Source organism: Falco biarmicus, chromosome 7 (genome assembly GCF_023638135.1).
Source record: "Falco biarmicus isolate bFalBia1 chromosome 7, bFalBia1.pri, whole genome shotgun sequence".
Taxonomy (NCBI): domain Eukaryota; kingdom Metazoa; phylum Chordata; class Aves; order Falconiformes; family Falconidae; genus Falco; species Falco biarmicus.
This window is the reverse complement of record NC_079294.1, coordinates 44,675,924-44,691,443: the sequence shown is the minus strand read 5'-3', so window position 1 is coordinate 44,691,443 and position 15,520 is coordinate 44,675,924. Positions and strand designations below refer to the sequence as shown.

General features: G+C 50.1%; 1 protein-coding gene across 1 annotated transcript in view; it reads right to left on the bottom strand.

Annotated features, from left to right (window-relative positions):
• Positions 1-2,880: 2,880 nt before the first annotated feature.
• The window catches only part of AHNAK2 (AHNAK nucleoprotein 2), a 29,542-nt gene continuing 16,902 nt past the window's right edge, over positions 2,881-15,520 (bottom strand). Inside the window, exon 10 of the mRNA XM_056345769.1 lies at positions 2,881-15,146. Coding sequence (XP_056201744.1) covers positions 3,832-15,146 — 11,315 coding nt within the window. The 3' untranslated portion in view covers positions 2,881-3,831. The remainder of the gene's footprint in view (positions 15,147-15,520) is intronic.

Here is a 15,520-nt window from a genome sequence, read left to right as displayed (position 1 = left end):
AAAGCAATAAGAAAACTACTTTCTCCTCTGCTGGTGAGCACAAATCTGACAGTGCTGGAGAAGCTGTTCAGTGGGACAGAGTTTCTGGGCAAGCTGGGACACTTTTCTGCTGGGAAAAATTGATGCTTATGAGAGTGCTTTTATTTTCTTTGCTGGCATCATGTGTGTTGGTTTTCTTCCACTTATGAAGGAGGGGTTTGACTCAGACAGAGAACTGGATCTAAGAGGAACTTGAGATTATTTCCCTTGTTTCTTGTAAGACTTTTTAGGCCCCTTCATAGCTTGATTCTAATTTACTCTTTCTCTATTACAAAGGTAGAAATGGTTTAAATCGTAACCAGGCTTTGAATTTCTTAGTACTTTTCCATTTATGAAACAGGGTTAATAATAGCCCTTATCCATCCACATGTTGCTTTTCTCTTTCATTTAGATTATGATTTCTTCAAGTTAAGGACTGTACCAAGTGTAAGGTGGGGCCTCCAGTTAGCATTCATTAGCATCTCTTAATTATCTTTGGATGGATTTTCTAGCATGGTTGCAGGCAGTTCAGATTTTCCTCAGTATTAGTTTATACATGTCTAGAAAAAGTTGTTGGATTGGATCTTCAGCGTGGATGCTCTCTTCTGACCTGCTTTACCAGAGTGGCTTTTGTGCAGAGCTGCTGCGCTGTTCTCCCAGCAGCCTCACCCCTGAGGACACCTGCTTTGGTGCAGTGCCCTGCAGCTCCAGCACTGCTGCCAGCAATGCAGGTGACAGAAGACAGCACTTAGCTGGCTCCATAGGTTTATGAGCTCTGACAGGACTACAAAGTCACCTGGCTTGATGTTTTAGTATTCTTCCAAAAGTTTTAGTATTACCTGTTTTCAATGTTTTCCTCCCTTACCCAGGATTTTCCTTTCCCAGTTGTTCCAAATAAATCATACTTCTGTTGCTTTCACTCAGGTACCGAGAAAACTTTTCATCTACTGTGTATGCTATATCAATGTACACTTAATTTTTTTGAGAGTCATTAATATCTCCACAATCCATGGAAGACAGATCTTCCGTCATGGACATTGACTCACAAACCTCTGCTCTCTGCAGCTTCCTGAGGAGGTGGATAGGGAGGTGTTGACCTCTTCTCCCTTGGTATCCAGTGATGGAATGAGTGGCGATGGTTCAAAGTTGCACCAGAGGAGGTTGAGACTGGACATTAGGAAGCATTTCTTTACCAAGAGGGTCAAACACTGGAACAGGCTTCAAAAGTGGTTGATGCCCCAAGCCTGTCAGTGTTAAGAGGCATTTGGACAATGCCCTTAATAACATCCTTTCACTTTTGGTCAGCCCTGAAGTGGTCAGGCAGTTGATTTGATGATGTTGTAGGTCCCTTCTAAGTGAAGTATTCCTCTCCGCCCCTACCGGCCCCTCCCCCCCCCATTCCCCACCCCCACCCCCCCTTCTTCATATTTATTATCTCATTCAGGATTAAATGTGGCTGTCTTGCCTTTGGGATAAGTGAGAGGTCCTGCTTCACATATAACAACAAAATAGCCAACCAATAGAGAGGTATTAATGAATTAACAATGCAAGAAATTACAGGGGTGGGAGTGTCTTTTTTTAATGCATTTATACTTCCTTTTGCATGTCAAATCACAGGTGTAGGTTTGTTTGTCTGGAGACTACGAAGATGTTTAGCTGAGCAGCCCACTTTTTCATGTTAAAATGTTAAGATGTTAAAAAATAAGGAGCAGTAATCAAGGAAACCTACCACAGTTAAAAGAACAGCCTGAGCATCTCAAACTAGGTGTGCAGGTAGGGTCAGAATCAGCCTGCTGATAAAATGTCTGTGTTCTGCAGGTCTGTGTCTGTACGCCTTGCATCCTTTTGAGCTCTGCTCTTAGCTACTCCTAAGGTCAGACCCTTGGGTCATACCTTGTTAACCCGGTTGCTTTTTTGCTGATCTTCACCTTTCCCAAAGCTGACAGTAGTCTATTTGGATGAAGGTTTTATTGCTGCTTCTTTTCTCCTCTTCCCTTAACAACGTCATTCATCTTTTAGAAACATCATAGTGATTATTGCTCTGCGGTCATTGCTGTCTCAGAGTTCAATTTTAGTTGACTTGATTCTCTCACCTTTGCAACAGATTCTTACATCTAGTGCTGTCTAGGTGGATTCCTATTTGTGGGCCTAAGTAAATGAATGTTACCCAAGAAACATTTTATGTGAAGGCTGTTTTGCAGGCAGATGCAAGCTGCTGTTAGAAGGGGATGTCCTTTACTATATACGTTACCTTTTTCTGGACTCAGTTTTTCTGTCTTGATCACTATGTTTTCCTCAGTCCTGATATACGCTGTTGCATCTGATGTAGTAATTTTGGGTCTATTGAACAGTGATTTTTATACTTAGGGAATTGTTGCATGATCCAAATAAATGATACATGCCTAACACTTACATGAACATTCTCTTCAGAGATAGAGTTCTCTTTGGAATAACTGTCAGCAATTCTTTTTAGAATATTTAAGCCTACCACAAAGATACAGAAATGAAGAACATCTCAAGCTACAGATGGTTAGACAACCAAGTACACTTCCTTTACGATCCAGTTTCTAAATGTTTTGTTGTGTCTGCTTTGCCTGTACTAAGTAGAATATAGAGAAAGAAAATAAAGAATGAGAAAACTACCATAAGGAGGTGTGCCTGTACATGTAAATCGATAGAACTTGGGATTGTAATGAGTGAAAAGTCTGAATTACCTGAATTACCCTATTGAGAAACTGTGATGTCATTAAGCAGCCATTTCAACCGGCAGTGGGGTATACTCAAACCTTTTTCAAATTTAAGCTGGGATTTTTCAGAATCAGAAAATGCTAACACTACTATCAGTAACTCACACTACTCAAGTTATTATTCATATGGTGAGTTTATTGTGAATTAAGATACAGACGGTGTTTTAATGATATATGTGAAGGCTGTCACATATGCACTCTGGTTTTCATTGTGCACTGGAGAGAAGCATTAATATAAACAAAGAAGCAAATAATTATATACATCTCCTTTCCCAGAAAATCTTTGAAGCAATTCCGCCACTGTGGCAGATCATTCTGTGCATTTAACTATTTGGTAAATATATACATTAAAATCTATTTATCCACATTTTAATAATTATTCTTTGTCAGCATGTTTCATTTGGGTATCTTAAAAATGTGAATTAGTTATATGGGTTTTGGTATTGAATTTATTCTGTTGATTTTTTTAAAATCCTTTTAAAGCTAAATATGACCCACCACAATAATAAAAAAATGAGAAGAGAGGAAGAGGTAAAGTGCTAGTCTTTCTACACTAGTATTTTGGTTTTATTTTGCATTTTAAAATGTTTGTGGAATATACATATTACTTTAGCTGAAATAAAGAAAAATACTTTAATAAGAAAGCAAAAGTAGGTCAGAAAGGTCCAAAATCTAAACAGGTAAGTATAGTTCTCATAGTACTAGTTTATACTCCATTCTGGAAATAATCTATAATTAAACATAATCAGTGTGTTTTGAGAAGCATATCTAACAAGTCTTTTTGCTGTTGTTGAGCCTTTCAATGGTTTGTTTTCATGGATGGGCTCCTCTGTGCCTGTAGTAATTGTTGTCTTTGGGGCAGATCTGAAGAAATCAGTGTTTTTATCAGTGCACGTTATAGCACATCCATGTACTTGAAAATTTAAATGTAGTAAATTCTGTTAAACTGTTTTCATGAATATTTTGGGGTTTGTTTAATTTTCAGTTACTGGAAAAATTAAGAAAACATTATTTTCTGTACATGTAGATTATTTCATTTTCATTGAGGGTTGAGAAAAGACAATCTTCATTTGGTTGTCTCCCTGGGAATATTAGATTGACTATCTTTTTCTTTCTCCAGTAAGATTAGTTCAGTTCTTGCTGAAGACGTCACAATAGTTTTAGAAACTGGAACATTTGATGAGGCCCCATCAATTTCAACTTTTCCACCCTCTGTTGTTTCTTTAGGTGATAAGCTTTCTTGTGCATCAAAAAATACATCAGGTTTATCTGATGGGCTGTCTTCATCTGAGATTCTTCCCTCTTTATGACCCATCTCTTCTTTGTCAACAGTCTTAGCCTTTTTGGAAGGAGATGTGAAACCAAGCTTGGGAAATCTAAACCATCCAGTTTTTTCAGCTTGCTTAGAAGAATCAATATCTGATGCATCAGCAGGTTTTACATCTTCTGGAAGTGATTTTTTTACTTCTGTTTTTGAATCTGTGCTTGCTTCATCACCAGAAGATGAAAAGCCAATACTTGGAAGCCAAAATTTGAATCTTCCAGGAGATCTTTTACTATCAGTTTTTTCTTTTTCATTGGTTATGTCTTTTTCTTCATCTTCTAGTGCTTCAGCTACACCCTCCTTTTTAGGGAGAGGACCCGCAGTTACTTCTTCTGGTGACTTATCAGGAAGACCCTCTTCAAATTTACTGGAAGGCTTTACTTCAACAGCAAATGTTTTTACCTTTGGCAATCTTACTTCTCCACTAGGTTCTTCAGTCTCACTGTGTGGTTTGTCAGATAATTTAAGCTCAACAGTGCCAGTCCTCTGTGGTGCTACTCCAAAGCTTTCATCAGCACATTTAGGTTTGCTCACTGATTCACTTTCTGTAAAAGATGGCTCCTGGACTAGCACTTCTAAGTTACTGTGTGATTCAGGCAACTTCACCTTGAGCAATGAGAATCCTAAAGTAGGAGTTTTGACTTCTGATGAGAGAATCTCTGATTCTTTCAGTATTTCAGTAGTGTAAATCTCACACCTTTCAATAGCAACATGTTCAGGTTCTACTTTCTCACTCACTTCTTGGCCCTCTACATATGACCAATGAATGTCTTGCCCCGCATCTGAAAGGACAGACTCTATGGTAGTAGTCATCTGTGCTGTTTTAATGTCAGGTTCAGTCAGTGTTAGAATTTTGCTTTTTGCTTTTTGAATACTACCCTCTAGAGCCACTGGTGTTTCTTCAGGGATAGCAGAGCTTGCTTGCAGTTGCACTACTTCAATGTCAGTACTAGATCCCTTTGGATCCATTACCACTTTTGACACTGAAATATCAGCTTCAGTTGGAAGAGCTTTGAAAGTGAATTTTGGTATTTTTAGTTTAGGAATTTTAAGATTGACTTCTGGGCCACCTTGTGATTTTTCCATTGTTTCCACTGTTCTGGTAGATTCTTCCATATGATCTAGGCCAATAGATCCTTCTGTTTTTTGAAACTGCATTTCTGCTGTGCCTGTTTCAGTTTTAGATGCTGAATCAGCTTCTGACTTTGGCAAATTGATACCGTCTTCAAACCCCTGGATTTCTGAACACAACAATCCAAACTTTGGAATCTCAAGCTTGTATGGTTTAATTTTACTTGTTTCTGCTCTGTCTTCTACTTGCACTTCCACCCCTGCAGACATGTCCTTTTCAACACTTTTCACTTGAAATTTCATTTCTGGATCTAGTCTAGTAATTTTCACATCCATCTTCACTCTTGGAACTTCTACTTTTAGATCTTCCAGCTTAGCTATAACATAAGCACCATCTTCTGATCCCTTTGTTGTAGACCATGCATACGTAGCCCTTTTTAATTTGCTCCCTTCACTGTCTTTTCCCATAATCTTAATCTCACCCTTTATCTTTTCTTTTTTAATTACTGCCTCTTGGTTCTGAATATCTAGCTCTTCCTTTGGAAGACTAACATCTATTTTCTCCTGTAGTGCATCCAGAGTAATTTCAGCTGATGGTGGTTTCAATCCTACTCCTGAAGTCTCCAACTTAGTGGAACTTTCTACCTTTGGGAATTCTATATCCTGTGATTTGACTTTATGCTCTTGAAGTGTCACAGTACCTGTAGGAAACCTAGTTGTTGAACTGTCGCCTTTGACAATTTCTGAAGCACTTAAGTATGATTTAGACAATTCTGTTGAAGACACTGTGAATTCTGAAGTATGCATTTTGTGTCCTTCAGCACCGTGCCTAACTATGTCTGCGTAAGTTTCAGTTTTTGGAATATTCACTCTACTGTCTGATCCTTCTGTGGATAATAAAATATCTCCTTCCATCTTTGTCAAGCTAACATCAGAACTCTTCACAGAATCTCCTAATTTTTGAATCCCTTCTTTTCCAATAGTAATTTCAGCAACTGGGTGTGGTAATGAGAAGGTATTTTCAGCAACACTTAATTCAGTTTGTACTTTGGCAGAGGAAATGCCTGCTTGAGCTTTTTCCATACTTCTTTCAGTGTCAGCATCACCTTTTTTTTCCTTTAAGGATGCCCTGCCAAATGCAGGTATTCTGAATTTTGGCATTTTAAACCATCCCTGATGTTCTTCAGTTGGAACTTCTTCAGCTTTTATTTCATGTTCTTTCAATTTGCTTTCTTTCTCTTCAAGGCTTTCAATAGCTCCCTCTGTCACTGTTTTATACACTGACTGGGGGCTTATGTCTACCTTTGGAGTTTCAATATCAGCTGTCAGAACTTGGGGTGTTTTTATCTTACAAACACCTACTCCAGGATCTGACATATCAGGTGTAAGTTCTGATGCTGGAACTCCCACAGCAATGTCAGCAAATTCATTTGTCATTTTTAGCTGGGGTAGCTCAGCTTCTATTTTTGGAGAGGTAATCTCTGTCTCTGGGCCTTTCCCTTTTGTTAGGGAGATTCCAAATTTTGGCTTCTGGAATTCAGGCATTTTGATTTTCCCTTCAGGACCTTCCAATTTCATGTTTCTTCCATCCACAGCTGATGTTTTTTCTGTTACTGTTTCAGGGCTCCTCAGTTCAACTGAAGGTTCTCCTTTGGGGAACCTAATACTTGTTTTTTGTATGGTATCTTCATCGGCAGAACTTGATTTTAGGACAACCTGTTGAAAACTCCCCTCTGAGGGAGGCAGAGCAGCATCAGTCTTTGCTGAGCTGACTCCTGTTTCAGTTTGGGAGGCTCCAGTTTCTATTTTAGAAAACCCCAGAGTGGGGATCTTAACATCTGCCAGTTTTATGCTTATTTGTGCCCCTTCTTCTGTCCTTTCGGAATGACTTCTTTCTATATCAGGTATCTGTATTGAATCATCACCCTTTCCTTCTGTTTTAGGAATAGTAGCATCAGCTTCAACTTTTGCTGAATGGGTCTGAGATTTGGGAACCTTGATCTTGGAAAGTGAAATTTTAGGCATGACAAATTGAGGTTTTTTAATTGGGCTTTTTTGTTCAACTTTTCCTGCAGATATTTCCAGATCAAGGGCTGGCCCAGTACCTTGATCATCAGTTGCAGTTCCTCTCACTTCTGTGTCTGTTCTGCTTGACATTACAGCAAGTTTCTGATCTTCCAAACTTGCTACGGAATCCAGTTTAACACTTGCTTCCTTCTTTGGTGACCAACTGAAGGATGGAAGTTTGAATTTTGGCATTTTGAAATGTCCTTCTTTCTCTTCTCCATCTCCATCTTGCTTTATTTCCCCTTTGATTTTTAGTGCTGCATCTGAATCATGAATATTGCTGTCTGATTTTGGAATAGAAATGTCAGCTGATGGGAGGTGAACATCAGCCTCTGATGCCTTATTGTCAGCTTTGATCATTTTGACTTCAGAGCTGTAAGTTTCTTTTCCTGTACCACATTCCATATCCAAATTCGGGGCTTCAATAGCAATATCAGCTATTTCTACTGTTGCTTTTAACTGGGGAGACTTGACTTCTGATTTGGATTGGCTGACTTTTTCTGACACTTTCCCTTTAGAATGTGCAATTCCAAATTTTGGCATTTGGAATTTGGACATTTTTGTTTTAACTTCAGGACCTTCAATTTTTATTTCTACATCGCCCACAGCAATTTCACTTGACGTTCTTTCAACAGTTGTGTCAGGACTCTTCACCTCAAGGGAGCCTTCAGTTATCATCTTGATATCTGAGGTGGAGAGGCTAGCATTAGCAGCAGCTGATTTCAATGTCATTGATGGGAGACTGACATCCAGCGTTGGTGCATCTACAACAACTTCAGCATCAGAGACCTTAGTCGGTATTTCAGCATCAGCATCAGTCATATCAGATGTTATCCTTCCCTTAGAAATTTCAGATTCAGATTTGGAACCAATGTCACTTTCTGATGGTTTTCCCTTAGACCTAGTAATTCCAAATTTTGGTTTTCTGAATTTAGGAATTTTAACTGTAAAGACTGTGTCACCCACAGACGTTTCCGCAGCTGTTGTTTTCCCTCCAGGCTTCAGACTGCCTTGCTCCAAAGAACCATCTTCATTTAAAAACTGAAAATCTGTTCCTGGAAGATTTTCATCAGCAATAGATGATATTTTTGATTCAGATTCTGCTATATTAATTTGGTATTTAGTAAGAGTAATGTCCCGCTTTGGTAAAGAGGAATCCTGTTCACTTTTAGAAGAAACAATATCAACTTTAGAGAAACCAAGGCTAGGAATTCGGAATTTAGTATTTTTAGAGACACTATCCCCCTTACTATCAGGAAGAATTTTAGATCCAGCGCTGCCTGTAAGAACAGCAGGGGTTTCCTCTGTTACAGAATAACAAAGAGCTTCTGCTACAGAAAATTCACCTCCAGATTTACCCTGTCCGTGAGGTTTAAAACTTTTAGAAAGAGAAACCTTAGGCATTTTAAATAGGGAACTTTTAGATTTACCAATTTCATCCTCTTTTAAAGGTGAGGAATCAATTCCAACTTCAACAGCAGATGTTTGGATGTCGGCCCCGGGCAGGGTCACATCAACTTCGGCAGCTCCCGATGGCACTGTCACTTGGGGCTCCTTGAGGCTGACGTCCACATCAGCGGCCACAGTGCCCTTGGCCTCTCTGCTGCTGGACCAGCCAAAGGAAGGCATGCCGAACTTGGGCATCTTGAACTTGCCGTCCTTGGTCTTCGCGGCCTCCTTCTCCGAGGCTTTGGCTTCCCCTTCGAGGGTGAGGGCCGCCTCGGGTGCCTGCACGTCGACGCTGGCCTTTGGAAGGGTGACGTCGACGGACGGGAGGCTGATGTCCACCTTGGGAGCTTTGATGTCAGCTTTGGGCATTTTGAGGGAGGGCTTCTCCAGCTTCCAGCCAGCCCCTTCGGTTTTGGCGCCGGGGACGTCGGCTTTGAGGCCCAGCGTGGGGCCCTCCGCTGCAGCCGTCACGGTGGCAGAGGGAAGGTCGACCTGTGCGGTGGGCAGGCTGATCTCGCCTTCGGGCCCTTCCGCCTTGGGGAGCGACACTCCAAATTTGGGCTTGTCGAACTTGGGCATCTTAAACTTCCCTTTCAGGCCCGTGGCTTCCAGCTCGGCCCCGTCGAGGGAGCCTTCGGCTGTAGGCCCTTTGAGGTCTATCTCGGGCGCCTGGAGCTCGAGGGAGCCTTCGACGGAGGGCAGCTTGATGTCGGGGGCCGCGATGCTGATGTCGCCAGTGCTGGCCTTGAGGTCTGCCTCCGGGAGGCTGGCGTCGACTTTGTGCAGGCTGACCTCTGCATCCAGTTTGGGAGCCTTGACGGTCGGCTTGGAGAAGGCCACGCTGGGCACCTTGACTTTCGGCATGTGTATTTTCATGCCGCCGCCCTCAACTTTGCCGGCAGCCACCTCCAGGCCGCCTTCGACGTCGGGGCCCTGCAGGGCGACTTCGCCCCCCTGGACTTCGGCCTGGGCTTGGGGCAGCGCGACCTCGGCCTTTGGCAGGCTGACCTGCACGTGGGGACCTTTGACTTTGGGCAGCTTGACGTCGGGCAGCTTGACGCTGGGCATCTTGAATCGACCTTTCTCGCCGTCTCCTGCGGCGGCTGTCTCCAGGGCCACCTCCACGCCGGGCGCTTGGATGTCGGCCCCGGGCAGGGTCACATCGACTTCGGCAGCTCCCGATGGCACTGTCACTTGGGGCTCCTTGAGGCTGGCGTCCACATCAGCGGCCACAGTGCCCTTGGCCTCTCTGCTGCTGGACCAGCCAAAGGAAGGCATGCCGAACTTGGGCATCTTGAACTTGCCGTCCTTGGTCTTCGCGGCCTCCTTCTCCGGGGCTTTGGCTTCCCCTTCGAGGGTGAGGGCCGCCTCGGGTGCCTGCACGTCGACGCTGGCCTTTGGAAGGGTGACGTCGACGGACGGGAGGCTGATGTCCACCTTGGGAGCTTTGATGTCAGCTTTGGGCATTTTGAGGGAGGGCTTCTCCAGCTTCCAGCCAGCCCCTTCGGTTTTGGCGCCGGGGACGTCGGCTTTGAGGCCCAGCGTGGGGCCCTCCGCTGCAGCCGTCACGGTGGCAGAGGGAAGGTCGACCTGTGCGGTGGGCAGGCTGATCTCGCCTTCGGGCCCTTCCGCCTTGGGGAGCGACACTCCAAATTTGGGCTTGTCGAACTTGGGCATCTTAAACTTCCCTTTCAGGCCCGTGGCTTCCAGCTCGGCCCCGTCGAGGGAGCCTTCGGCTGTAGGCCCTTTGAGGTCTATCTCGGGCGCCTGGAGCTCGAGGGAGCCTTCGACGGAGGGCAGCTTGATGTCGGGGGCCGCGATGCTGATGTCGCCAGTGCCGGCCTTGAGGTCTGCCTCCGGGAGGCTGGCGTCGACTTTGTGCAGGCTGACCTCTGCATCCAGTTTGGGAGCCTTGACGGTCGGCTTGGAGAAGGCCACGCTGGGCACCTTGACTTTCGGCATGTGTATTTTCATGCCGCCGCCCTCAACTTTGCCGGCAGCCACCTCCAGGCCGCCTTCGACGTCGGGGCCCTGCAGGGCGACTTCGCCCCCCTGGACTTCGGCCTGGGCTTCGGGCAGCACGACCTCGGCCTTTGGCAGGCTGACCTGCACGTGGGGACCTTTGACTTTGGGCAGCTTGACGTCGGGCAGCTTGACGCTGGGCATCTTGAATCGACCTTTCTCGCCGTCTCCTGCGGCGGCTGTCTCCAGGGCCACCTCCACGCCAGGCGCTTGGGTGTCGGCCCCGGGCAGGGTCACATCGACTTCGGCAGCTCCCGATGGCACTGTCACTTGGGGCTCCTTGAGGCTGACGTCCACATCAGCGGCCACAGTGCCCTTGGCCTCTCTGCTGCTGGACCAGCCAAAGGAAGGCATGCCGAACTTGGGCATCTTGAACTTGCCGTCCTTGGTCTTCGCGGCCTCCTTCTCCGAGGCTTTGGCTTCCCCTTCGAGGGTGAGGGCCGCCTCGGGTGCCTGCACATCGACGCTGGCCTTTGGAAGGGTGACGTCGACGGACGGGAGGCTGATGTCCACCTTGGGAGCTTTGATGTCAGCTTTGGGCATTTTGAGGGAGGGCTTCTCCAGCTTCCAGCCAGCCCCTTCGGTTTTGAGGCCCAGCGTGGGGCCCTCCGCTGCAGCCGTCACGGTGGCAGAGGGAAGGTCGACCTGTGCGGTGGGCAGGCTGATCTCGCCTTCGGGCCCTTCCGCCTTGGGGAGCGACACTCCAAATTTGGGCTTGTCGAACTTGGGCATCTTAAACTTCCCTTTCAGGCCCGTGGCTTCCAGCTCGGCCCCGTCGAGGGAGCCTTCGGCTGTAGGCCCTTTGAGGTCTATCTCGGGCGCCTGGAGCTCGAGGGAGCCTTCGACGGAGGGCAGCTTGATGTCGGGGGCCGCGATGCTGATGTCGCCAGTGCCGGCCTTGAGGTCTGCCTCCGGGAGGCTGGCGTCGACTTTGTGCAGGCTGACCTCTGCATCCAGTTTGGGAGCCTTGACGGTCGGCTTGGAGAAGGCCACGCTGGGCACCTTGACTTTCGGCATGTGTATTTTCATGCCGCCGCCCTCAACTTTGCCGGCAGCCACCTCCAGGCCGCCTTCGACGTCGGGGCCCTGCAGGGCGACTTCGCCCCCCTGGACTTCGGCCTGGGCTTGGGGCAGCGTGACCTCGGCCTTTGGCAGGCTGACCTGCACGTGGGGACCTTTGACTTTGGGCAGCTTGACGTCGGGCAGCTTGACGCTGGGCATCTTGAATCGACCTTTCTCGCCGTCTCCTGCGGCGGCTGTCTCCAGGGCCACCTCCACGCCAGGCGCTTGGGTGTCGGCCCCGGGCAGGGTCACATCGACTTCGGCAGCTCCCGATGGCACTGTCACTTGGGGCTCCTTGAGGCTGACGTCCACATCAGCGGCCACAGTGCCCTTGGCCTCTCTGCTGCTGGACCAGCCAAAGGAAGGCATGCCGAACTTGGGCATCTTGAACTTGCCGTCCTTGGTCTTCGCGGCCTCCTTCTCCGGGGCTTTGGCTTCCCCTTCGAGGGTGAGGGCCGCCTCGGGTGCCTGCACGTCGACGCTGGCCTTTGGAAGGGTGACGTCGACGGACGGGAGGCTGATGTCCACCTTGGGAGCTTTGATGTCAGCTTTGGGCATTTTGAGGGAGGGCTTCTCCAGCTTCCAGCCAGCCCCTTCGGTTTTGGCGCCGGGGACGTCGGCTTTGAGGCCCAGCGTGGGGCCCTCCGCTGCAGCCGTCACGGTGGCAGAGGGAAGGTCGACCTGTGCGGTGGGCAGGCTGATCTCGCCTTCGGGCCCTTCCGCCTTGGGGAGCGACACTCCAAATTTGGGCTTGTCGAACTTGGGCATCTTAAACTTCCCTTTCAGGCCCGTGGCTTCCAGCTCGGCCCCGTCGAGGGAGCCTTCGGCTGTAGGCCCTTTGAGGTCTATCTCGGGCGCCTGGAGCTCGAGGGAGCCTTCGACGGAGGGCAGCTTGATGTCGGGGGCCGCGATGCTGATGTCGCCAGTGCCGGCCTTGAGGTCTGCCTCCGGGAGGCTGGCGTCGACTTTGTGCAGGCTGACCTCTGCATCCAGTTTGGGAGCCTTGACGGTCGGCTTGGAGAAGGCCACGCTGGGCACCTTGACTTTCGGCATGTGTATTTTCATGCCGCCGCCCTCAACTTTGCCGGCAGCCACCTCCAGGCCGCCTTCGACGTCGGGGCCCTGCAGGGCGACTTCGCCCCCCTGGACTTCGGCCTGGGCTTCGGGCAGCACGACCTCGGCCTTTGGCAGGCTGACCTGCACGTGGGGACCTTTGACTTTGGGCAGCTTGACGTCGGGCAGCTTGACGCTGGGCATCTTGAATCGACCTTTCTCGCCGTCTCCTGCGGCGGCTGTCTCCAGGGCCACCTCCACGCCAGGCGCTTGGGTGTCGGCCCCGGGCAGGGTCACATCGACTTCGGCAGCTCCCGATGGCACTGTCACTTGGGGCTCCTTGAGGCTGACGTCCACATCAGCGGCCACAGTGCCCTTGGCCTCTCTGCTGCTGGACCAGCCAAAGGAAGGCATGCCGAACTTGGGCATCTTGAACTTGCCGTCCTTGGTCTTCGCGGCCTCCTTCTCCGAGGCTTTGGCTTCCCCTTCGAGGGTGAGGGCCGCCTCGGGTGCCTGCACATCGACGCTGGCCTTTGGAAGGGTGACGTCGACGGACGGGAGGCTGATGTCCACCTTGGGAGCTTTGATGTCAGCTTTGGGCATTTTGAGGGAGGGCTTCTCCAGCTTCCAGCCAGCCCCTTCGGTTTTGAGGCCCAGCGTGGGGCCCTCCGCTGCAGCCGTCACGGTGGCAGAGGGAAGGTCGACCTGTGCGGTGGGCAGGCTGATCTCGCCTTCGGGCCCTTCCGCCTTGGGGAGCGACACTCCAAATTTGGGCTTGTCGAACTTGGGCATCTTAAACTTCCCTTTCAGGCCCGTGGCTTCCAGCTCGGCCCCGTCGAGGGAGTCTTCGGCTGTAGGCCCTTTGAGGTCTATCTCGGGCGCCTGGAGCTCGAGGGAGCCTTCGACGGAGGGCAGCTTGATGTCGGGGGCCGCGATGCTGATGTCGCCAGTGCCGGCCTTGAGGTCTGCCTCCGGGAGGCTGGCGTCGACTTTGTGCAGGCTGACCTCTGCATCCAGTTTGGGAGCCTTGACGGTCGGCTTGGAGAAGGCCACGCTGGGCACCTTGACTTTCGGCATGTGTATTTTCATGCCGCCGCCCTCAACTTTGCCGGCAGCCACCTCCAGGCCGCCTTCGACGTCGGGGCCCTGCAGGGCGACTTCGCCCCCCTGGACTTCGGCCTGGGCTTGGGGCAGCGTGACCTCGGCCTTTGGCAGGCTGACCTGCACGTGGGGACCTTTGACTTTGGGCAGCTTGACGTCGGGCAGCTTGACGCTGGGCATCTTGAATCGACCTTTCTCGCCGTCTCCTGCGGCGGCTGTCTCCAGGGCCACCTCCACGCCAGGCGCTTGGGTGTCGGCCCCGGGCAGGGTCACATCGACTTCGGCAGCTCCCGATGGCACTGTCACTTGGGGCTCCTTGAGGCTGACGTCCACATCAGCGGCCACAGTGCCCTTGGCCTCTCTGCTGCTGGACCAGCCAAAGGAAGGCATGCCGAACTTGGGCATCTTGAACTTGCCGTCCTTGGTCTTCGCGGCCTCCTTCTCCAGGGCTTTGGCTTCCCCTTCGAGGGTGAGGGCCGCCTCGGGTGCCTGCACGTCGACGCTGGCCTTTGGAAGGGTGACGTCAACGGACGGGAGGCTGATGTCCACCTTGGGAGCTTTGATGTCAGCTTTGGGCATTTTGAGGGAGGGCTTCTCCAGCTTCCAGCCAGCCCCTTCGGTTTTGGCGCCGGGGACGTCGGCTTTGAGGCCCAGCGTGGGGCCCTCCGCTGCAGCCGTCACGGTGGCAGAGGGAAGGTCGACCTGTGCGGTGGGCAGGCTGATCTCGCCTTCGGGCCCTTCCGCCTTGGGGAGCGACACTCCAAATTTGGGCTTGTCGAACTTGGGCATCTTAAACTTCCCTTTCAGGCCCGTGGCTTCCAGCTCGGCCCCGTCGAGGGAGCCTTCGGCTGTAGGCCCTTTGAGGTCTATCTCGGGCGCCTGGAGCTCGAGGGAGCCTTCGACGGAGGGCAGCTTGATGTCGGGGGCCGCGATGCTGATGTCGCCAGTGCCAGCCTTGAGGTCTGCCTCCGGGAGGCTGGCGTCGACTTTGTGCAGGCTGACCTCTGCATCCAGTTTGGGAGCCTTGACGGTCGGCTTGGAGAAGGCCACGCTGGGCACCTTGACTTTCGGCATGTGTATTTTCATGCCGCCGCCCTCAACTTTGCCGGCAGCCACCTCCAGGCCGCCTTCGACGTCGGGGCCCTGCAGGGCGACTTCGCCCCCCTGGACTTCGGCCTGGGCTTGGGGCAGCGCGACCTCGGCCTTTGGCAGGCTGACCTGCACGTGGGGACCTTTGACTTTGGGCAGCTTGACGCTGGGCATCTTGAATCGACCTTTCTCGCCGTCTCCTGCGGCAGCTGTCTCCAGGGCCACCTCCACGCCGGGCGCTTGGATGTCGGCCCCGGGCAGGGTCACATCGACTTCGGCAGCTCCCGATGGCACTGTCACTTGGGGCTCCTTGAGGCTGGCGTCCACATCAGCGGCCACAGTGCCCTTGGCCTCTCTGCTGCTGGACCAGCCAAAGGAAGGCATGCCGAACTTGGGCATCTTGAACATGCCGTCCTTGGTCTTCGCGGCCTCCTTCTCCGGGGCTTTGGCTTCCCCTTCGAGGGTGAGGGCCGCCTCGGGTGCCTGCACGTCGACGCTGGCCTTTGGAAGGGTGACG